This window comes from Salmo trutta, chromosome 26, assembly GCF_901001165.1.
Source record: "Salmo trutta chromosome 26, fSalTru1.1, whole genome shotgun sequence".
Classification (NCBI taxonomy): Eukaryota; Metazoa; Chordata; class Actinopteri; order Salmoniformes; family Salmonidae; genus Salmo; species Salmo trutta.
In genome coordinates, this window is record NC_042982.1 from 26,937,183 (window position 1) to 26,961,470 (window position 24,288).

General features: G+C 41.2%; 1 protein-coding gene across 2 annotated transcripts; it reads left to right on the forward strand.

The window, feature by feature from the left end:
- The first annotated feature begins 8,270 nt into the window (after positions 1-8,270).
- siae (sialic acid acetylesterase) lies at positions 8,271-23,257 on the forward strand. 2 transcript variants are annotated; one of them, XM_029715547.1, is made up of 10 exons: positions 8,271-8,554; positions 15,868-16,032; positions 16,744-16,901; positions 16,973-17,111; positions 17,251-17,431; positions 17,630-17,748; positions 17,839-17,972; positions 21,670-21,824; positions 22,044-22,230; positions 22,614-23,257. In XM_029715547.1, the coding sequence occupies exons 1-10, from the start codon at positions 8,497-8,499 to the stop codon at positions 22,857-22,859; spliced, it is 1,542 nt and encodes a 513-aa protein (XP_029571407.1). In that variant the 5' UTR covers positions 8,271-8,496; the 3' UTR covers positions 22,860-23,257. The 2 variants fall into 2 exon arrangements, with proteins under 2 accessions (XP_029571407.1, XP_029571408.1); XM_029715548.1 differs by lacking the exon at positions 15,868-16,032.
- Positions 23,258-24,288: the final 1,031 nt, after the last annotated feature.

Genomic DNA, 24,288 nt, shown 5'->3' on the forward strand with positions numbered 1-24,288 from the left:
GGTATATTCTTTAAAAAAGTATGTATGTCTATATAGGTATGTGTATATGTATGCATGCGTGTATGGATATATATATTTACCCAAAAAATATATGGGGGATTGGAAATGATGCAGGCAATTACATTGATGGAAGCGATTTTCTTTCCACAATATTGAGCTTATCCACCCCTAATATATATATTTTTTTAAAGACTCAAGATTTCCTGGGGTAACGTTGTAAGAAATAATACATAAAAAAAAAAAAATACTGCATAGATTCCTAAGAACTCGAAGCGACCATCTCTGTCGGCGCCATCTTGCTAGCTTCCACAGCCCACCTTGCAGGAGGAACTTGTTTCCATATACCCGACTCTGATATCTGCATGTGCTTTCATCTGTAAATGTGAGTTTCTCATTGCTACAAATTGAATGAGTGCATGGTGTAAACAGTTAATATCTACAAAGTCTTGCGGTTGTGGCTGTAAAGGCATCTTAATCCTCAGTTAACAATAAATTGATTGGTTAGTGTAAAATTATGTTAATGGTTTGTATTTACTGTGTAATTTACACAGAGTGTATGAAACATTAGAAACAGCTTCCTAATATTGAGTTGCACTCCCTTTTGCCCTCAGAACAGCCTCAACTCATCGGGCATGGACTCTACCTTGAAAGCGTTGTTGAAAGCGTTCCAAAGGGATTCTGGTACATCTTGACACCAATGCTTCCCACAGTTGTCAAGTTGGCTGGATGTCCTTTGGGTGGTGGACCATTCTTGATACACACGGGAAACTTTTGAGAGTGAAAGACCCAGCAGCTTTGCAGTTCTTGACACTCTCAAACCAGTGCGCCTGCCACCTACCATACCCCGTTCAAAGGCACCTCAATGGCACACATACACAATCCGTGACTCCATTGTCTCGAGGCTTAAATACATTTACATTTAAAAATAAATGTACATTTAGTTAAAGGTTAAATAAAAAATCCTTCTTTAACCAGTCTCCTCCCCTTTATCTCCACTGATTGAAGTGGATTCAACAAGTGACATCAATAAGGGATCATACACTGTTAAAATAAAGTGTTTTGTAACACTAAAACTGAGCTGCCACCAATGTTAAGGAGACGAAACACATGGGTGTAAGAGGTTGAGACAGATTTAAGGTGTACTGAAACATTCATAACTCATGGATACCATTTTTATGTCTCTGTGCCCACTATGAAGGAAGTTAGAGGTAGATTCACGAGCCAATGCTAACTAGCGTTAATGGAATAACTGGAAGTCTTTGTCTATCTGCTAGCAACGCTAGTTATTAATTGCACTTGTGCTAGTTAGCAGCTTCCTTCAAACTGCACGCAGAGACATAAAAATGGTAGCCAAGAGTTCATCTGACTGGGGAAGTAGATTAAGGGCCTCAATGCCAAAATCCTGACGTTACCCTTTAAGTTGATTTACTGCATGACTAACACCTGCAAACTTTCCTGCAATAAATGTGTATTTTGTGTTCCTCTTTGACTCCTTCAGATCCTCCAGCAACCAGTGCACTTCTTTTGAGATGTCTTGTGATGCACCTAAACTCAGAATTAGTATTAGAAATATTCTCTTACCTTTGCTGATCTTCATCAGAATGCACTCCCAGGACTGCTACTTCCACAAGAAATGTTGTTTTTGTTCGAAATAATCCATATTTATGTCCAAATATCTCGGTTTTTTTGTGCGTTCAGAGCACTATCCAAAGGCATAACGCGCGAGCGCGGTATCAGAGACGAAAAGTCAAAATGTTCCATTACCGTACTTAGAAGCATGTCAAACGCTGTTTAAAATCAATCTTTATGCTATTTTTAACGTAAAATTGCGATAATATTCCAACCGGACAATAGCTTATTCATTCAAGGAGAAAAAGAAGGAACGGCGTGCTCGCGGGATCGAGCATATCCAATCCCTTTGTTGCCAGGCAGTCCACTCAGTAACTGAGCTCCTACTATCTGCCCAGTGACAGGAGAATGCTGAAAAAACTTTCTGAAGGCTTTTGAGAGACAATGGAAGCCTTAGGAAGTGCAACATAACCCCACAGATACTGTAGTTTCGAAAGGGACTAGAAAGAAGAACTACAATTCTCAGATCCTCCACTTCCTGGTTGACTTTTTCTCAGGTTTTTGCCTGCCATACGAGTTCTGTTATACTCACAGACACCATTCAAACAGTTTTAGAAACTTCAGAGTGTTTTCTATCCAAATCTACTAATACTATGCATATTCTAGTTTCTGGGGCAGAGTAGTAACCTGTTTAAATTGGGTACGTTTTTCATCCGGCCGTGAAAATACTGCCCCCTAGCCCAGACAGGTTAAACCAACTTCATGCAATACCAAATTGGTGTGCATAGAATCGTATACTCATAACACTGGTGTTTCTTGAATGTTTTTGTCCAGGATGAAGCTGTAATTGCATGAGTTAATCAGATATTAAAATCAATGCATACATTAAATAGTATTACACTTGCAATATTATGTAGAAAAGTCCAAATTTTCTGCAAATACACATAGGCATAATAATATACATTTTGTGACTGTAGCCTACTTTATTAGTATACAGTATATGCTTACTATTTTAATAGATGTAACACAAAATAAAATTGCATTCAATATTCCTGACATCAAAGAAAAAATGTCACCATTTTGTAACTTCATATTCATCTCCAGCACCACCACAACATCATATGTAAAAATGGCACGTTTCGATGTTTTGTGGATAAAAAGATGTTTCCAATGACAACATCAGTGTGCATCATGTGAGTTTAACCAACTATGAGTAGGCATTAACTACTAATTGGTTAATGATGACATTGGAAACACTTATCTTCCTCTATTTTCTTTTCCACAAAACATAGAGATTATACTGCAGAAGAGTTACAAGGTGTTTTGAATGATTGTGTCCCATCCTCCCAGGCTGCCGGCCTGGTGTAGGATCAGATAGGGTAAAAGTAGTGATGAGGTTTTAATGGGTGTATGGTAGTTGATAGTGCAATTTTTTCACAAAGTGTAATTCATACTACAGAATAGTAGGCTGACACACAGCCAATGCATTAGGTGGTGGCAGGCACCTATGACATTTGTTTGCGGACCACCATAATGCCGAAGAAGAAGACCAACCTGGATAAACACATTTTTTGATAGCGAGGGACACATTTCACTTTACGGCTGGTAAGTAGAGTTCCTTTGAGATTATAGATTTCCCTTTGTAGACAGGAAAGGTTTTTTGGGGTATAAAGCCGGCTATATTGTAATAGAGTTATTTTTTGTCTCCACTTCCTACATTTTTCACAACCAAGAGTACACCACAATGTAAAACCATTTTGGTTGCATCGAAGCTAATCTATAGTCATTGGCAGCAGTGCTCTACTGTACTCGCAGTGGCAGAAAGGTGGGAGGGGGACAATTTTCAAGAATCATTAGTTAGGAAAAATTATCTAGTTTGATAGGCAATTCGTTGAATTTAAATTTACAAGAGAGAAAAAAGAGAAATATGAAATAAAAAGTCATTAGTAAAAACAAAAACGCCACCAATCAAAAGGGCACTTTTTTCATAGGAGGGCAAAAGGGTAGGTGGTACAAGCCTCTCAGACTGATGTTTAAACATTGAGTACTGTCTGATTAGAATATAAAGTGCCCATCTCCAGAGGCCTATTAGATATTTTCTTTGCTTCTGTTCTGGAGATGTTCTCCCTGAATTCTTGTAATAAACCCGATTGATTTTTGATTGATATTATCATCAACAACTGCTCTCCTTTTGGTTCACCTGACAATTCCCTTTACACATGTTTTCCATATATCACTAATTAAGGTTATTAATTTGTGTGACATAAGTGATACTCAGGTGATCATCAGTCATTGACTGGCCATAGAGACATGTATCATTAGACAAAGGGTAATTCTATGCATAGGAAGGTATGTTTAACAGTCTTGCAGTATCAGATATGGTCAATGCTAGAGGAGGAAGTGCATTTGTTGTCCATATGGTATCTGACAGCGTTTGCCTGCAGAGCGCAGATGTCAGGACTGATAATGTCCTATTATCAGATAAAGTGTATCTGCCAGAGATACAGTATTGAATGGAAATTCCATTAAACAGATACTGTATACCAGTGGCGGTCGGTGCCGTTTAAGATGAGGGAGGAAGATTCGTATTTTTATGAACATAGCCTTATTTCTATTACAGCATATTGGATGACTGTCATTCATATTCCATTCACCCAGGTCAATGCAACATCAATAGATTTAGGCTCCTACATGATACTCACATTTTCCATATACCCACCATGAGGTTGCTACAACCTAGCCTATGAATGAAAGTTTACAATGTAGGAGCACACAGGTCAAGAGAATTTTAAGGTGACAGACAGTGACACATTCAATACCGCCTTGCACACTCATGCCTGCATCTAGCTGATCTAGGGTGTAATCGTTAGTCCAACAGTTGCAAATGAGTTTCTATTGACCAAATTCTATTGGATAAATTCATGTCTATCCCCGTTCCGTGTGCTTCAGTTTAATTAAAGTTTTTCAACAGAATCAGTGGAATGAAAAACTTTACAAGCCAAACCATATATTAACCACTGACCACTACAAACAGTCTACATCATTGTCACCATATTAGCTAAAGTAACATAATAGTCAGCATAGCTAATAGAACTAACGCGTTACTAAACCCGCTACAATCATGCAGTACAGTGTACAGTCAGTAAGCAGTTTAGCAGTTACACCGGCGAGCCCCGGTGGCAATAAATTAGTAAAACTTACCTTTACTTGGATAGTTCCAGCGTTGGATAGTCATTGCCAGCTAGCTAACATAGCATCCCTCTGTTTGAGCTGGGTGTTTGAGTAGACTAAACTAGCTAGCTGCATTTGCTAGCTATGTAAGGGAAAGTGAGAAAAAAAATCTCTCTTGCTTCTCCTTTCATTTTTGAATAAATTAATTTAAACTGTTCAATAATTTTCTCTGTCTCTCGCTTTGAGTCAACTACTCACCATATTTTATGCCAGCAGCATACCACCCTGAATCCCACTGCTGGCTTGCTTCTGAAGCTAAGCAGGGTTGGTCCTGGTTGGTCCCTGGATGGGAAACCAGATGCTGCTGTAAGTCATGTTGGAGGGCCAGTAGGAGGCACCCAGCTCAAACAGAGGGATGCTATGTTAGCTAGCTGGCTATGACTATCCAATGCCGGAACTATCCAAGTAAAGCTAAGTTTTACTAATTTATTGCCACCGGGGCCCGGTGGCAATAAATAAATAACACCGGGGCCAGGTGTAAAATAAATAAATAATTTAAAAAATATATATATATCCCATATTGCCCTGTGTATGGTGCTGTCTTTCGGATGGGACGTTAAATGGGTGTCCTGACTCTCTGTGGTCACTAAAGATCCCATGGCACTTATTGTAAGAGTAGGGGTGTTAACCCTGGTGTTCTGGCTAAATTCCCAATCTGGCCCTCATACCATCATGGTCACCTAATCATCCCCAGTTTAAAATGGTTAATTCTTCCCTCTCCCCTGTAACTCTTCCCCAGGTTGTTGCTGTACATTTTTTATTTCACCTTTATTTAACCAGGTAGGCAAGTTGAGAACAAGTTCTCATTTACAATTGCGACCTGGCCAAGATAAAGCAAAGCAGTTCGACACATACAACAACACAGAGTTACACATGGAGTAAAACAAACATACAGTCAATAATATAGTAGAAAAATAAGTCTATATACAATGTGAGCAAATGAGGTGAGATAAGGGAGGTAAAGGCAAAACAGGCCATGGTGGCAAAGTAAATACAATATAGCAAGTAAAACACTGGAATGGTAGACTTGTAGTATAGCCTTCCCTGTAGCTCAGTTGGTAGAGCATGGTGTTTGCAACCCCAGGGTTGTGGGTTTGATTCCCACGGGGGTCCATCACAGGAAAAAAAAATAAGAATGTATGAAATGTATGCATTCACTACTGTAAGTTGCTCTGGATAAGAGTGTCTGCTAAATGACTAAAATGTTTTTTTTTTAAATGTAAAAAAAATGTAGTGTAAGAAAGTGCAAAGTAGAAATAGAAATAATGGGGAGCGAAATAAATAAATACAGTATGGGAAGTGGTAGTTGTTTGGGCTAAATTATAGATGGGCTATGTACAGGTGCAGTGATCTGACAGCTGGTGCTTAAAGCTAGTGAGAGTGAGAGTGAGAATGAGAATGAGAATGTGTTCTCAGTCAACTTACCTGGTGAAATAAGTGTTAAGAAAAAAATGGAGTGCTAGCTAGCTGGAGCTTATGCTTTCAGTATGAAATGCTTTCAGTATGAAATTCATTCTCTGATCCTTTGATTGGGTGGATGACATGTCAGTTCCTGCTGCAAGAGCTCTAGTAGGTTGGAAGACGTCCTCCGGAAGTTGTCATAATTACTGTGTAAATCTATGAGCCTCCTAGGTTTTGTATTGAAGAAAATGTACCCAGAGGAGGATGGAAGCGAGCTGTCCACTGGCTACACCATGGTGCTAATCTACAGAGTGCTGCTGACGCTACTGTAGACCTTCATTGCAAAACATTGTGTTTTAATCAATTGTGAATATATTTACTATAGTTGTATCTAAAAATGATAACTTTTTAAATGTTTCACTTTTTATTTTAGGAAATTCACTGAGGAGGATGGTCCTCCCCTTTCTCCTCTGAGGAGCCTCCACTGCTGTATACAATTATTGTTTCCAGGGTCTTAGGCATTTTTATGAAAAACAAAAGATGGTGTACAAAATAGAATTAGGAGGAACTGTCTGCAGCTGTGCACTTGGCCTTTTCTCTTATAAGAAAGGCACGTAGAAATGTATGAAAAAGCATGTCTGAAAGGACGTGTATTTTGTCTGCATATTACTAGCACTTTATGGTACAGTACAGCACAGGCATTCTGAGTGTGCACATACCTCCTACACACAGATGTGTGGGCGAGCACTGCAACATCTCTAAATGTGTGGGATTAGAAAAACAAGATTAGTCTGAATAGCCATATTATAGTCCGGCTCAGACAAAGAAATACATTCAAAGCACTGTCTGTTAATGAAAATCCAATTATTCATATTCATATACATATACATATACTAACATCTAAGAGAACACACCGTTTCTCTGACATTTATAATCCTCTGTGGAGATACCATAAGGCTAAATACACAATGAAAAACAATATCCTCATTTTTACAGTGTGTTGTTTATCATGATGTAAACTATACTCTATTTGAATGACACGTTTTGTAACTCTACTGTTAGAAGTGGTTTGCAGGTGTGCTGACAAGCTTGTAGCTTGATATGACAGCAAGTCCAATTATCAGAGATGTCTGTTGGGGAATGGCGAAGCATGAAGAACTCTAACAACATACAGGGACTTTAAAGTAAACAAATGAATTAACGCTAGCAGAAAAAAACATCTTCAGCAGATATCCAAGTTGTTTGTGAAGCAGACGTGCCAAGAGAACAATTAAGACATAAACATGTAGTATAAGTAGCACCTCTCTCTGGAGAACAACTCCTTTAATATTTATCAGTTTGTGAAATGACCACAAACATAAACGAATCACTCCTGAGTGTAGCCTTTTCACGGAGCTGAACATATGAAGTGTAATTCTCTCGTTAGTTATCGCGCCATCCAAGGCAATCTTTTCAATTATTTTCCCATCATCTATCACTAATTTCTGCTGAATGGGAAGTTTATTTTAATTATATGCATGCCAGTAAATCATGGCCTGTTCATGTCTTCACAAAAGGCCAACATGTAAAAAAAAAAATGTCTTACATAAACACATTAATATTGTGTTCCTCATTTGTCACTTTTGACTTATTCTGTCTGTTTTACTGTGCGATAATCACAGTCGCACTATTTAAATATTAACTGGAAGAAACACGTGGCGTCAACCAATATTGATGCAACAGTAATAACCTGCTATAGCTAAGTTACCCTACTCCCCCTCTTCATTCAAGATCCTCCTAATTTTAAGATAGCCAACATAATAATATGCTTAAAAATATGCCATGATGCTTATACAATTTTATTTTTATTTTCATGCAACATTTGTCTGATGCACTCACACGCTACCGAGGCGCTTACCGGAGGGTTGAACAACTGCCTCGGTCAGCCAGAGTTGGATGTGGACAATGAAGCTGAAGGCTACTAACGTAACGTTTTCACTGTCGCACTGTTTGTCCTTCGCGGCAGCAGTAGTCTGTGCATTTTTTTTCCGTTCACAAATCAAAACAAAAGTTGCCGAACTATGATACATAGTACTGTAGCGAGCATGATTATTATCAATGTGAACATGTGTGAGCGACAGACTGATACGTATCACATTGACCTTCAGTAGATTGTTAGAAACAGCGTTATAATGTTCCAGATGAAATATGAAGAAGAATCACGTGACATTTAGCGTTTAAAAGGCAATTACTTCCTTGTTTGGATTGTAGTGTATCCTAGCTAACGTTAGTTACAGTAGCAAGTCAAGTTTAACAATGTGTCTGAGGATATGTTTGTGTTTTCTCACTATTTTAGGATCCTTGTATGCCTCTGGTGAGTCTGTTAATTTCTTGTTTAATACATATTTTAATTGCTACCCATGGAGTTAGAATACTAGAACTTTCTTATGATGGTTCAAAGGTCAGCCATGTTGGTCGGGGAGTTGGTCAACCTTGATTTGCCAGTGCTGTGCTAAGATAATGTGTAAAACAATGAATGTGAAGAATTCATGTGCACTGTATGTGTGTTAGCTACCTAGCCAGACAATTTTAGAGGAATAATTCCATACACTTTTTCAAATTAACTGCCAATATGCCAACATTGCATTCAAACAATGCAGTTAATCCACAGCCATACACTGGCTCAAATCAGTTGATGATAGGGACCCATGTCATCCAAAAAGTTATAATTTTGAGTCATTTATTATTTGTTTTACCTTTTTAAGTCAGTTAAGAGCACATTCTTATTTACAATGACGGCCTACCGAAATGCAAAATGCCTTCCGAGGGGACGGGGGCTGGGATTACACATATTACAGAGACAACACTACATGGAGAGATTTAAGACAACATAGCAAGGCAGAAACGCATGACAATACAGCGTGGTAGCAACACATGACAACAACATGGTAGCAGCATAACATGGTGGCAGCGCAAAACATGGTACAGATATTATTGGGCACAGACAACAGCACAAAGGGCAAGAAGGTAGAGGCAACAATACATCACACGAAGCAGACACAACTGTCAGTAAGAGTGTTCATGATTGAGTCTTTGACTGAAGAGATCGAGATAAAACTGTCCAGTTTGAGTGTTTGTTGCAGCTCGTTCTAGTCGCTAGCTGCAGCGAACTGAAAAGACGAGACCCAGGGATGCGTGTGCTTTGGGGACCTTTAACAGAATGTGACTGGCAGAACGGGTATTGTATGTGGAGGATGAAGGCTGCAGTAGATATCTCAGATAGGGGGGGAGTGAGGCCTAAGAGAGTTTTATAAATAAGCATCAACCAGTGGGTCTTGCGACAGGTATACAGAGATGCCCAGTTTACAGAGGAGTATAGAGTGCAGTGATATGTCCTGTAAGGAGCATTGGTGGCAAATCTGATGGCCGAATGGTAAAGAACATCTAGCTGCTCGAGAGCACCCTTACCTGCCGATCTATTATTAATTGTCTCCGTAATCTAGGATGGCCAACTGAATCATTGTTAGTGTGGCAGCTGGGGTGAAAGAGGAGCGATTTACAATAGAGGAAACCAAGTCTAGATTTAACTTTAGCCTGCAGCTTTGATATGTGCTGAGAGAAGGATGGTGTACTGTCAAGCCATACTCCCAAGTACTTGTATGAGGTGACTACCTCAAGCTCTAAACCCTCCAAGATAGTAATCACACCTGTGGGGAGAGGGACATTCTTCTTATCAAACCAAATTACCTTTTGTTTTGGAGGTGTTCAGAACAAGGTTAAGGGCAGAGAAAGCTTGTTGGACGCTAACAAAGCTTTGTTGTAGAGCGTTTTACACAAAATTCGGGGCGGGGCCAGCTGAGTATAAGACTGTATCATCTGCATATAAATGGATGAGAGATCTTCCTACTGCTTGAGCTATGTTGATGTAAATTGAGATGAGTGTGGGGCCTAGGATCGAGCCTTGGGGTACTTCCTTGCTGACAGGTAATGGCTGAGACAGCAGATGTTCTGATTTTATATACTGTACTCTTTGATCTTCCCCTTTATTTAAGGATGAACTGTGGCTGCCTTCCAAGCAATGGGAACCTTCCCAGAGAGGAGAGGCCGGTTAAAAGGGTCAGAGATAGGCTTGGAGATGATAGGGTCAGCAATCTTAAAGAAGAAAGGGTCTAAACCATCTGACCCAGATGTTTTTTGGGTGGTCAAGTTTTTAAAGAGCTCCTTTAGCACCTCGGACTCAGTGACCGCCTGCAGGGAGAGCTTTGTAGCAGGGCAGGGGGAAAAAGAGGGAGGAGTGTTGGCTAGTCGGATTAGAAGGGGTGGGAGATGAGGAAATGTTGGACAGGCAAGGAGGCATGGCCAAGTCAAATACGAGTCCTGACTTAATGAAGTGTCCATTGTGCCCATCTGTCCATAGAACATTCTTTCAAGAGTTTTGATGATCATCCAGGTGCTTTTTGGCAAACCTGAGTCAACGTTTTGGATGACGTGGGTTCCATTATGTCTGGCGAAAACCAAACTCTGCATTCCACAGTAAGAACCTTATACCAACTGTCAAGCATGGTGGTGGTAGTGTGATGGTTTGGGGATGCTTTGCTTCCTTGGGATCTGGACGACTTGCCTTTAATAGAAGGAACCATGAATTCTGCTCTGTATAAGATAATTCTACAGGAGGATGTCAGGCCATCCATATGTGAGCTGAAACTGAAGCGCAGCTGGGTCATGCAGCAAGACAATGATCCAAAACAAACAATCCAGTCTGAAAATGGTTAAAAAGCAACACATTTGAAGTTTTGGAATGGCCTAGTCAAAGTCCAGACCTAATCCCAATTTGATGTTGTGGCAGGACTTGAAAGGAACAGTTCATGCTTGAAAACCCACAAGTCACTGAGCTAAAGTAGTTATGAATGCAAGAGTGGGCCAAAATTCCTCCACAGCAAGGAGGAAGCATTTGGTTGCAGTCATTGCAGCTGAAGGTGGCACAACCAGTTATTGTGTGTAAGGGGGCAATTACTATTTCATGAGTTGCATGAGTTTGCATGAGTTTGTTAATTTTAAGTATTTAATTATTATTTGTAAACTCTGGTTCCCTTTATCTAATATTAGGTTTTAGTTGAAGATCTTATAACATTCAGTATCAAAGATATGCACAAATGCAGAAAATCAGAAAGGGCTCATACTTTTTCACAGCACTGTGTATATACGTAAACTTAGCAAAAAAAGAAACGTCCTCTCACTGTCAACTGTGTTTATTTTCAGCTAACTTAACGTGTAAATATTTGTATGAACATAAGATTCAAAAACTGAGACATAAACTGAACAAGTTCCACAGAAATTGATTAATTTATCCCTGAACAAAGGGCGGTCAAAAGTAACAGTCAGTATCTGGTGTGGCCACCAGCTGCATTAAGTACTCCAGTGCATCTCCTCCTCATTACTGCACCAGATTTGCCAGTTCTTGCTGTGAGCTGTTACTCCCCTCTTCCACCATGGCACCTGCAAGTTCCTGGACATTTCTGTCCGGGAATGGCACTGGCCCTCACCCTCCGATCCAACAGGTCTCAGACGTGCTCAATGGGATTGAGATCCGGGCTCTTCGCTGTCTATGGCAGAACACTGACATTCCTATCTTGCAGGAAATCATGCACAGAACGAGCAGTATGGCTGGTGGTACTGTCATGCTGGAGGGTCATGTCAGGATGAGCCTGCAGGAAGGGTACCATATGAGGGAGGACGATGTCTTCCCTGTAACGCACAGTGTTGAGATTGCCTGCAATGACAACAAGCTCAGTCCGATGATGCTGTGAGACTCCGCCCCAGACCATGAAGGACCCTCCACCTTCAAATCGATCCCGCGCCAGAGTACAGGGCTCAGTGTAACGCTCATTCCTTCGATGATAAACGCGATTCCGACCATCACCCCTGGTGAGACAAAACCGAGACTCGTCAGTGAAGAGCACTTTTTGCCAGTCCTGTCTGGTCCATCAACGGTGGGTTTGTGCCCATAGGCGACGTTGTTGCCGGTGACGTCTGGTGAGGACCTGCCTTACAACAGGCCTACAAGCCCTCAGTCCAGCCTCTTAGCCTATTGCGGAGAGTCTCTGAGCACTGATGGAGGGATTGTGTGTTCCCGGTATAACTCGGGCAGTTGTTGTTGCCATCCTGTACCTATCCCGTAGGTGTGATGTTCGGATGTATCGATCCTGTGCAGGTGTTGTTACACGTGGTCTGCCACTGCGAGGTTTTTCAGGGTCCGTAGAAAGGCCTCTTTAGTGTCCTAAGTTTTCATAACTGTGACCTTAATTGCCTACCGTCTGTAAGCTATTAGTGTCTTAACGACCGTTCCACAGGTGCGTGTTCATTAATTGTTTGTGGTTTATTGAAAAAGCATGGGGAAACAGTGTTTAAACCCTTTACAATGAAGATCTGTGAAGTTTATTTGGATTTTTACGAATATCTTTGAAAGATGAGGTCCTGAAAAAGGGACATTTCTTTTTTTACTGAGTTTATGTATGTTTAATTGTCATGTAAATGCACCAGTACTTATACGATAGAATATAATAGCACTGAGCTTTCCAAGAAAACAAAATCGGAGAAATTTCTACAAATAATTGCTAAAAACCTGTATAAACTATTTCAGGTTGACTAATTCCATTACAGTAACAGATTGTATCATTGTTTGTAGCTACACTGCATTCGGGAAGTATTCAGACCTCTTTACTTTTTCCACGTTTTGTTACGTTACAGCCTTATTCTAAAATGTATTAAATAGTTTTTTCCCCTCATCAATCTACACAAAATACCTAATTATGACAAAGCAAAAACAGGTTTTTAGACATTTTTGCAAATGTATTAAAAATAAACTGAAATCACATTTACATACAGTACCAGTCAAAAGTTTGGACACCTTATTCAAGGGTTTCTATATTTTTTTACTATTTTCTACATTGTAGATCAATAGTGAAGAAAGATATCAAAACTATGAAATAATGTAGTAACCAAAAAAGTGTTAAACAAATCTACATTTGCCTTTAACAGCTTTGTACACTCTTGGCATTCTCTCAACCAGCTTCAAGAATGCTTTTCCAACAGTCTTAAAGGAGTTCCCACATATGTTGAGCACTTGTTGGCTGCATTTCCTTCGCTCTGCGGTCCAACTCATTCCAAACCATCTCAATTGGGTTGAGGTCGGGTGATTGTGGAGGCTAGGTCATCTGATGCAGCACTCATTCTCTCCTTGGTGAAATAGCCCTTACACAGCCTGGGGGTGTGTTTTTGGGTCATTGTCCTGTTGAAAAACAAATGATAGTTGGGACTAAGCGCAAACCAGATGGGATGGCGTAATGCTGTGGTAGCCATGCTGGTTAAGTGTGCCTTGAATCAAACATGCAGCGATCATCTGTTCACCTACCCTGCGTCTCACAAAGATACGGCAAAAATCAAAAATTGACTCATCAGACCAAAGGACATATTTCCACCGGTCTAATGTCCATTGCTCCTGTTTCTTGGCCCAAGAAAGTCTCTTCTTATTGGTGTCCTTTTAGTAGTGGTTTCTTTGCATCAATTCGACCATGACGGCCTGATTCACAGTCTCCTCTGAACAGGTGATGTTGACATGTCTGTTACTTGAACTCTGAAGCATTTATTTGGGCTGCAATTTCTGAGGCTGGTAACTCTAATAAACGTATCCTCTGCAGCTGAGGTAACTCTGGGTCTTCCTTTCCTGTGGCGGTCCTTATTAGAGCCAGTAATGATGGACTGTTATTTCCCTTTGCTTATTTGAGCTGTTCTTGCCATAATATGGACTTGGTCTTTTACCAAATAGGGCTTTCTTCGGTATACCACCCCTACCTTGTCACAACACAACGGATTGGCTCAAATGCATTAAGAAGGAAAGAATTCCACAAATTAACTTTTAACAAGGCACACCTGTAAATTGAAAGGCATTCCAGGTGACTACCTCCATGAAGCTGGTTGAGAGAATACCAAGCGTATGCAAAGCTGTCATCAAGGCAAAAGGTGGCTACTTTGAAGAATCTCAAATATATAAAATATATTTTGATTTGTTGAACACTATTTTGGTTACTACATGATTCCATATGTGTTATTTCATAGTTTGTCTTCACTATTGATCTACAATGTAGAAAATGGTACAAATAAAGAAACCCTGGAATGTTTAGGTCTGGACAAACCTTTGACTGGTACTGTAAGTATTCAGACCCTTTACTCAGGACTTTGGCAGTGATTACACTTGTTGGGTATGATGCTGCAAGCTTGGTGCACCTGTATTTGGGAAGTTTCTCCCATTCTTCTCTGCAGATCCCCTCAAGCTCTGTCAGGTTGGATGGGGAGCGTCGCTGCACAGCTATTTTCAGGTCTCTCGGGATGTTCAAGTCCAGGCTCTGGCTGGGCAACTCAAGGACATTGAGACTTGTCCTGAAGCCACTCCTGCGTTGACCCTAAGCACACAGCCAAGACATTGTCCTGTTGGACGATGAACCTTCACCCCAGTTCTCATCAAGGATCTCTCTGTACTTTTCTCTGTTGATCTTTCCCTCGATCCTGACTAGTCTCCCAGTCCATGCTGCTGAAAAAACATCCCCACAGCATGATGCTGCCACCACCATGCTTCACCGTAAGGATGGTGCCAGGTTTCCTCCAGATGTGACACTTGGCATTCAGGCCAAAAACTTCAATCTTGGTTTCATCAGACCAGAGAATCTTGTTTCTCATGGTCTGAGTCTTTAGGTGCCTTTGGGCAAAACTCCAAGCAGGCTGTCATGTGCCTTTTTTTACTGAGGAATGGTTCCGTCTGGCCACTCTACTATAAAGGCCTGATTGGTGGAGTGTTGCACAGATGGTTGGCCTTCTGGAAGGTTCTCCCATCTCCACAGAGAAACTCTGGAGCTCTGTCAGAGTGACCATCTGGTTCTTGGTCACCTCCCTGCTGAGGTTGGCCGGGCAGCCAGCTCTAGGAAGAGTCTTGGTGGTTCCAAACTTCTTCCATTTAAGAATGATGAACTGTGTTCTTGGGGACTTTCAATGCTGCAGAAATGTTTTGATACCCTTCCCCAGATCTGTGCTTTGACACGATCCTGTCTCGGAGCTCTACAGACAATTCCTTTGACCTCATGGCTTGTTTTTTTTAATTTATTTTTTTCTTTTTTTCTCTCTGACATCCACTGTCAACTGTAGGACCTTACATCGTGTATGCCTTTCCAAATCATGTCCAGTCAGTTGAATTTACCACAGGTGGACTCCAATCAAGTTGTGGTAACATCTTACGGATGATCAATGGAAAGTATGCACCTGAGCTCAATTTCGAGTCTCATAGCAAAGGGTCTGAATACTTATGTGAATAAGGTGTTTTTCTAAACCTGTTTTCGCTTTGTCATTATGGAGTATTGAGGAATTTTGTTTTATTTAATACATTTTAGAATAAGGCTGTAATGTAGGAAAATGTGGAAAAAGTCAAGGGGTCTGAATACTTTTTGAATGCACTGTACATTGAATGATGCATTTTACTGTCAAGGCAACTGAACAGGTAAATATGTCGATTATATTTTATTGGCCTTTATGCATACTGTCAAATAACATTGAAAGAGTAATGCGTAATATGATTGTTTAATTGCCTTGGATAAATATTTTCTAATACAGTAGATTTAATAATATTGTTTATGTTTCCAGGTGGTAGGTTCCGCTTTGCCTCCTATTATGGCGATCACATGGTTCTGCAGAAGGCCCCAGAGAGGGCTGTGTTGTGGGGCTATGGACCCGATGATACTGAGGTCACGGTCTTTCTATCAGGAGGACCAGTCACTAACAATGCACCTGCTGTCAGTGTGGCTGCCGGTGAGTTATCTGATCCCAACAATGCCTTTAGTTTAGCGTGCCTATCCAGTCATGTCATGAAGTTGAGGATGAAGTAAGCTGAACTGTAAATTCAACGAGAGTTGATAAAACCCTAAGCTCTTGTCAAGTTGTTTTTCTAACAAATGTTAACATCGTACTGTAAAGGTGACTGTGACATGTCTGTCAGAATGAGGAAAAAGCTGAGGAAGTGAGGAACAAAAAAAAGCACATTGTTTAAAGTTAATTGTGATCAGTGTGCCACTTTTCTGCCTTGCAATGTACTGTACAGTGTATTTGGAAAGTATTCAGACACCTTGACTTTTTCCACATTTTGTTACGCTGTAGCCTTTATTCTGTTTCCTAATGTAATTTGCTTTGTCATTATGGGGTATTGTGTGTAGATTGAGGACATTTTTATTTAATCAATTTTAGAATAAAGGCTGTAACGTAACAAAATGCAGGAAAAAGTGAAGGGATTCCAAATACTCAAAGGTATTGCTGTTTTTTGTTTTGTGCAAAATGTTCTAAAAACCTGTTTTTTTTTTTTGTCATTAAGGGGTATTGTGTGTAGATTGCTGAGGAATTGGTTTTATTTCATCCATTTTAGAATAAGGCTGTAACAATGTGGAACTGGGGAAGGGTTCTGAATACACTGTATATGAAGAGATTAGCGTAACCTTCACTGATCCATGGTTTTTGATCTCTTCCCAGGGATATGGAGGGTGACCCTTGACCCAATGGAAGCTGGCGGGCCCTACAACGTGACTGTAGTCTTCCAGAACAACCACAGTATCACTCTCACAGATGTGCTGTTTGGGGATGTCTGGCTGTGTGGGGGACAGAGCAACATGGCTTTCACAACTTCTCAGGTATACTCTGCAATGTTAAAATAAGTCTGAGTTTGCATAGTTGTAATAACCATTTATGTCTTGTCCTCAAGGTGTTCAATGCATCAGAGGAGCTAGCTCTGGCTTCCAAGTTCCCTCAGGTGCGGATATTTATGGCTGCCTTGGAGCAGAGCTACACTGAGCTGACTGACCTGGCTGGAGTGGAGGTGCCCTGGTCTGTCCCCACAGCAAGTATGGACAGGCTCCATACAGTCTAGCTCAATTACATGTGAAATTTAATGTAAACGATAGCTGTCAGCCAACGGACTAATTGAAATGGTACTAATACATTCAGTTGATAATGGGAATTAATCTTAACCCTCCTGAACAGAGTTGCTGGGTGGTGGGGATTTCAAGCACTACTCTGCAGTGTGCTGGATCTTTGGGCGCCACTTGTACAAGGCGCTGAAGTACCCCATCGGCCTAGTGACGTCCTGCTGGGGAGGCACACCTGTAGAGGCATGGTCCTCCCCCCGAGCACTCCAACACTGTGACTTGGACAGGATTAACGGGTAAGTGTACAGGGACCCTGGAGCTTTACTCTTGCAATAGAGATGTTCGGTACGTATGCTACTTTACATCTGAAATTAGACATTTTCTTAAGGATTGTAGACTAGTGAATATTTTTGTCTTGTTTCTTTTGGACTAAGTTAAAATATCCTCTCATCTATGGTACTTGATATCAGTTGGACTATGTTCTTTTCATCCAGGATCCCCATGCCATATACACCTTCAATGTATTTGTCTGTGTGGACTCACTCTGTGTTGTGGAATGCCATGATCCATCCACTTCTGAACATGACCATCAAAGGAGCTATCTGGTACCAAGGTAAAACAGCTTGGCGTCACATCTGTTAGCATACAGTAACAGCATAGAAACTGAAGACATGTCTGACCTCTGACCTGACCCCTGTGATAGGTGAGGCCAACACAGACTACAATCAGAAGAAATACTCCTGTTCCTTTCCCTCCATGATTGATGACTGGAGGATGGCTTTCCACCAGAGCTCAGGGAGACAGACTTCACCAGATTTCCCCTTTGGATTTGTACAGGTACTGACTAAATGGTAAAGTTTGACACCAGACTGAGCTGATAACATATCTGTGACACTGTGATTCTGCAGCAGCTGGTGTTGAGACGTCCTACAAGCCTCTCGGCTGGTGTTTATAGAACATTCAGTGCTGTGTGTTAAGGCCCTTCTTATCGTGACAACACCTAATCCCCTGTGAATGCAAACTCAGCAAAAAAAGAAACGTCCTCACTGTCAACTGCGTTTTATTTTCAGCAAACTTAACATGTGTAAATATTTGTATGAACAAAATATTCAACAACTGAGACAAACTGAACAAGTTCCACAGACATGTGACAAACAGAAATGGATTGTGTCCCTGAACAAATGGGGGGTCAAAAGTAATAGTCAGTATCTGTTGTGGCCACCAGCTGCATTAAGTACTGCAGTGCATCTCCTCCTCATGGACAGCACCAGATTTGCCAGTTCTTGCTGTGAGATGTTACCCAACTCTTCCACCAAGGCACCTGCAAGTTACCAGACATTTCTGGCGGGAATGGCAATGGCCCTCACCCTCCGATCAAACAGGTCCCAGACGTGCTCAATGGGATTGAGATCCGGGCTCTTCGCTGGCCATGGCAGAACACTGACATTCCTGTCTTGCAGGAAATCACGCACAGAATGAGCAGTATGGCTGGTGGCATTGTCATGTCAGGATGAGCCTGCAGGAAGGGTACCACATGAGGGAGGAGGATGTCTTCCCTGTAACGCACAGCGTTGAGATTGCCTGCAATGACAACAAGCTCAGTCCGATGATGCTGTGAGACTCGGGCCCCAGACCATGACGGACCCTCCATCTCCAAATCGATCCCGTTCCAGAGTACAGGCATCGGTGTAACGCCCATTCCTTTGATGATAAACACAAATCCGACCATCACCCCTGGTGAGACAAAACCGCGACTCGTCAGTGAATAGCACTTCTTGCCAGTCCTGTCTGGTCCAGCGACTGTGGGTTTGTACCCATAGGCGACGTTGTTGCCGGTGATGTCTGGTGAGGACCTGCTTACAACAGGCCTACAAGCCCTCAGTCCAGCCGCTCTCAGCCTATTGCAGATAGTTTCTGAGCACTGATGGAGTGATTGTGCTTTCCTGGTGTAACTCGGGCAGTTGTTGTTGCCATCCTGTACCTGTCCCGCAGGTGTGATGTTCTGATGTACCAATCTTGTGCAGGTGTTGTTACACGTGGTCTGCCACTGTGAGGACAATCAGTACGGACATCGCAATTTATTGCCCTGGCCACATCTGCAGTCCTCATGCCTCCTTGCAGCATGCCTAAGGCATGTTCACGCAGAGGAGCAGGGACCCTGGGCATCTTTCTTTTGGTGTTTTTCAGTCTGTAGAAAGGCCTCTTTAGTGTCCTAAGTTTTCATAACTGTGACCTTAATTGCCTACCATCTCTAAGCTGTTAGTGTCTTAATGACCGTTCCACAGGTGCATGTTCATTAATTGTTTATGGATCATTGAGCAAGCATGAGAAAGTGTTTAAACCCTTTAAAATGAAGATCTGTGAAGTTATTTGGATTTTTACGAATTATCTTTTAAAGACAGGGTCCTGAAACTCAGCAAAAAAAGAAATGTCCCTTTATCTAGCATAGTAGCAATCACTACATTGTTTTGTCAATGTATCATACCAGGATGTTATCAACTGCTGCTTATGTTGTTACATTGATTCTGTCTATATATTTGTCCCCAGGTCTCTACGTCTAGAAAAGTTGGAAAAAGTATGTGAACCCCTAGGCTAATGACTTCTCCAAGCTAATTGGAGTCAGGAACCCGCTGACCTGGAGTCCAATCAATGAGATGAGATTGGAGATGTTGATTAGAGCTGACTTGCCGATAACAAAACTCACAAAATTTGAGTTTGCTATTCACAAGAAGCATTGCCTGATGTTTTATTTTATTTATTTCACCTTTATTTAACCAGGTAGGCAAGTTGAATGAGTTCTCATTTACAATTGCGACCTGGCCAAGATAAAGCAAGCAGTTTGATACATACAACAACACAGTTACACATGGAGTAAAACAAACATACAGTCAATAATATAGTAGAAAAATAAGTCTATATACAAAGTGAGCAAATGAGGTGAGATAAGGGAGGTAAAGGCAAAAAAGGCCATGGTGGCGAAGTAAATACAATATAGCAAGTAAAACACTGGAATGGTAGATTTGCAGTGGAAGAAAGTGCAAAGTAGAAATAATGGGGTACAAAGGAGCTAAATAAATACAGTAGGGGAAGAGGTAGTTGTTAGGGCTCAATTATAATGGGCTATGTACAGGTGCAGTAATCTGTGAGCTGCTCTGACAGCTGGTGCTTAAAGCTAGTGAGGGAGATAAGTGTTTCCAGTTTTAGATGTTTGTGACCCATGCCTCGAACAAAAGATCTCAGACCTAAGATTAAGAATTGTTGACTTTCATAAAGTTGGAAAGGGTTACAAAAGTATCTTAAAAAGCCTTGATGTTCACCAGTCCACAGTAAGACAAATTGTCTATAAATGGAGAAAGTTCAGCACAGTTGCTATTCTCCCTAGGAGTGGCCATCCTGCAAAGATGACTGCAAGAGCACAGTGCAGAACGCTCAATGAGGTTGAGAAGAATCCTAGAGTTTCAGCTAAAGACTTACAGAAATCTCTGGAACATGCTAACATCTCTGCTGACGAGTCTACAATACGTAAAACACCAAATAAGTATGGTGTTCATGGGAGGACACCATGGAAGAAGCCACTCCTGTCCAAAAAAAAACATTGCTGCACATCTGAAGTTTGCAAAAGTGCACCTGGATGTTCCACAGCGCTACTGGCAAAATATTCTGTGGACAGATGAAACTACAGTTGAGTTGTTTGGAAGGACCACACAACACTATGTGTGGAGAAAAAAAAGGCACAACACACCAACATCAAAACCTCATCTCAACTGTAAAGTATGGTGGAGGGAGCATCATGGTTTGGGGCTGCCTCAGGGCCTGGACAGCTTGCTATCATTGACGGAAAAATGAATTCCCAAGTTTATCAAGACATTTTCAGGAAAATGTCCACCAATTGAAGCTCAACAGAAGTTGGGTGATGCAGCAGGACAATAACCCAAAACAGAAATAAATCAACAGAATGGTTTTAAAATAAGAAAATACACCTTCTGGAGTGGCCCAGTCAGAGTCCTGACCTCAACCCGATTGAGATGCTTTGGCATGACCTCAAGAGAGCAGTTCACACCAGACATCCCAAAAATATGTCTGAACTGAAACAGTTTTGTAAAGAGGAATGGTCCAAAATTCCTCCTGACCGTTGTGCAGGTCTGATCCGCAACTACAGAAAACGTTTGGTTGAGGTTATTGCTGCCAAAGGAGGGTCAACCAGTTATTAAATCGAAGGGTTCACATACTTGTTCCACCCTGCAGTGTGAATGTTTACATAGTGTGTTTAATAAAGACATGAAAATGTATCATTGTTTATGTTATTAGTTTAAGCAGACTGTGTTGTCTATTGTTGTGACCTAGATGAAGATCAGATCAAATTTTATGACCAATTTATGCAGAAATACAGGTATTTCCAAAGGGTTCACACTTTTTCTTGCCATTATCTTGAATAGTAGGAATCACTACATTGCTTTGACAATGTATCACTCCAGGATGTTATCCACTGCTGCTTACGCTGTTACATTGATTCTGTCTGTATATTTGTCCTGAGGTCTCTACGTATAGAAAGGCCTCCTTAAGTGAGGGATTTCCAAACATACGCTGGCACCAGACTGCAGACTATGGCTTTGCTCCCAACCTGCGTATGAAGAACACATTCATGGCCGTTGCTATGGACTTAGGAGATGAAATGTCTCCTTTTGGCAGGTAAGTAACAATCAGAATGGATACCACAGTATTTGATAAGCCTGTACTCTTCTAAAAGCTTTAAGCAGTTCACATTTGAATACTGTGAGAATATAAGGCTACGTTCCAATATCGAAACTAACATACCACTTAGGATGCATGCATTGCATCATTCAAAGTGGTACACTAATGAGGGTATTAGAATGTGGAACAAGATGTTTACCAGTGACTTTGTTCCAGTATCCATCCCCGGGACAAGCAAGACGTGGCCTATAGACTGTCTCTAGGGGCGAGAGCTGTGGCTTATGGGGAGGAGGGCGTCTCATTCCAGGGGCCTTTCCCTAGCCGGGTCCTGGTCAATGACCAGTATATCAACGTAACCTATGACCAGAGAGTGTCTGTCACTCAATCCAAAGACATTTTTCAGGTAAGTGTGATGGCTGTAGTTGTAATGTGTTCAAAGGTATGGGGTAGCATTTAGCCTAGTGGTTAGAGTGCTTGGCTGGTAACCAAAATGTTGCATGTTTGAATATCCGATCGGACAATGTGGAAAATCTGTTGATCTGCCCTTGAGCAAGGCAATAAACCCTCATTTGCCCCAGAGGCACCACACTACTATGGATGACCCTGTAAAACAACACATTTCACTGCACCTATCTGGTGTATGTGACAGTACAACATTTATTATTAGTGTTTCTACCGACCATGATCAGGTTGGGCTGGATCTGAATTCTTTCTGTTATTGTCAGCAGCTTGGCATGTTGTCATGCCATGGGAAACCATTTCTTAACCAGACTGTTTCTTCCTCAGATTTGCTGCTCAGTGGTGAGGGCACCCTGTGACTCTCTGTCACTGTGGGTCCCAGCTCCCATACTGCAGTGGGGCGTTAGCGCTGTCCAAGTGTCCACGAATTACTGTTCCATGGACAATGTAGCCGGCCTGCGCTACGCATGGAGGGATTGGCCTTGTGACTTTAAGGCATGTCCTGTTTACAGTGCTGATGGGGTTCTACCTGCACCTCCCTTCACTCTCAATCGCTGGCCAGACAAGCAGTGAGATGAGACGAGAACCCCCCCTCTGCTAGGAATGGATTATTCCACCCAAATATGGTAATAGTGGTTAACGAGATGCACTTGTGTCAAGACTGGAAATGAAATGCTTACATTTTCTCTTGAGTCATCAGTGTGAAACTGATTGCAGTCTTTCAGTGTGTGTATCTTTGAATTGTCTTGAACATAATTATGTGGTTTTTGTAGATAACTAATCACCTCTTTGGCTTGTTTACAATTGCACTGAAGCTGAATCATTCTATAATTTTTCATATTGTATTCTACATTTATTTACGCAGTGGGAAATGTTTTTGAATGATACAATATGAGCAATGGTTGCCAATCACTATTGCCTTATTTCATTTTACTATCATTGATCATCAAATAAATAAATAAACAAGTTAATGGGTTTTTATTGAAATGCCAGGCGTGGTCCATCTACACTTTCCACCAAATCAACTATAGTTCTATCTACACAGTGCTACAGGGGTCAACTTGAAGGTGCTCTACACAAAGAGACCTGAAGAGGGAGATCAGATGAACTGTTTCTTTCACATGATAGCAACAATGTGGTATGCTAACGAGGGTATTAGAATGTGCAACGAGGTTTACCAGTGACTTTGTTCCAGTATCCATCCCTGAGACAAGCAGAACGTGGCCTACAGACTGTCTCTAGGGGTGAGAACTGTGGCTTATGGGGAGGAAGGCGTCTCATTCCAGGGGCCTTTCCCTAGCCTTTACCCATGAGCAGAGTCTGTCACTCAAGCCACATATGTATATACTACCGTTCAAAGGTTTGGGGTCACTTAGAAAAGCACTTTTTTTTTTTGTCCATTAAAATAACATCAAATTGATCGGAAATAATGTGTATATGTTGTAAATGACTGTTGTAGCTGGAAATGGCTGATTTATTTTATTTTTTTATGGAATATCTACATAGGTGTACAGAGGCCCATTATCAGCAACCGGCATGTTGTGTTAGCTAATACAAGTTTGTCATTTTAAAAGGCTAATTGATCATTGGTAAACCCTTTTGCAATTATGTTAGCACTGCGGAAAACTGTTCTGATTTCAAAGAAGCAATAAAACTGGCCTTTACATGAGTTGAGGATCTGGAGCATCAGCATTTGTGGGTTTGATTACAGGCTAAAAAGGGCCAGAAACAAAGACTTTCTTCTGAAACTCAAGTCTATTCTTGTTCTGAGAAATGAAGGCTATTCCATGTGAGAAATTGCCAAGAAACTGAATATCTCGTGCAATGCTGTGTACTACTCCCTTCATAGAACAGCGCAAACTGGCTCTAACCAGAATAGAAAGAGTGGGAGGCCCCGGTGCACAACTGAGCAAATAAATTAGTAAGGACAAGTAAACTCAGCAAAAAAAGAAACACTTTCTCACTGTCAACTGCGTTTATTTTCAGCAAACTTAACGTGTAA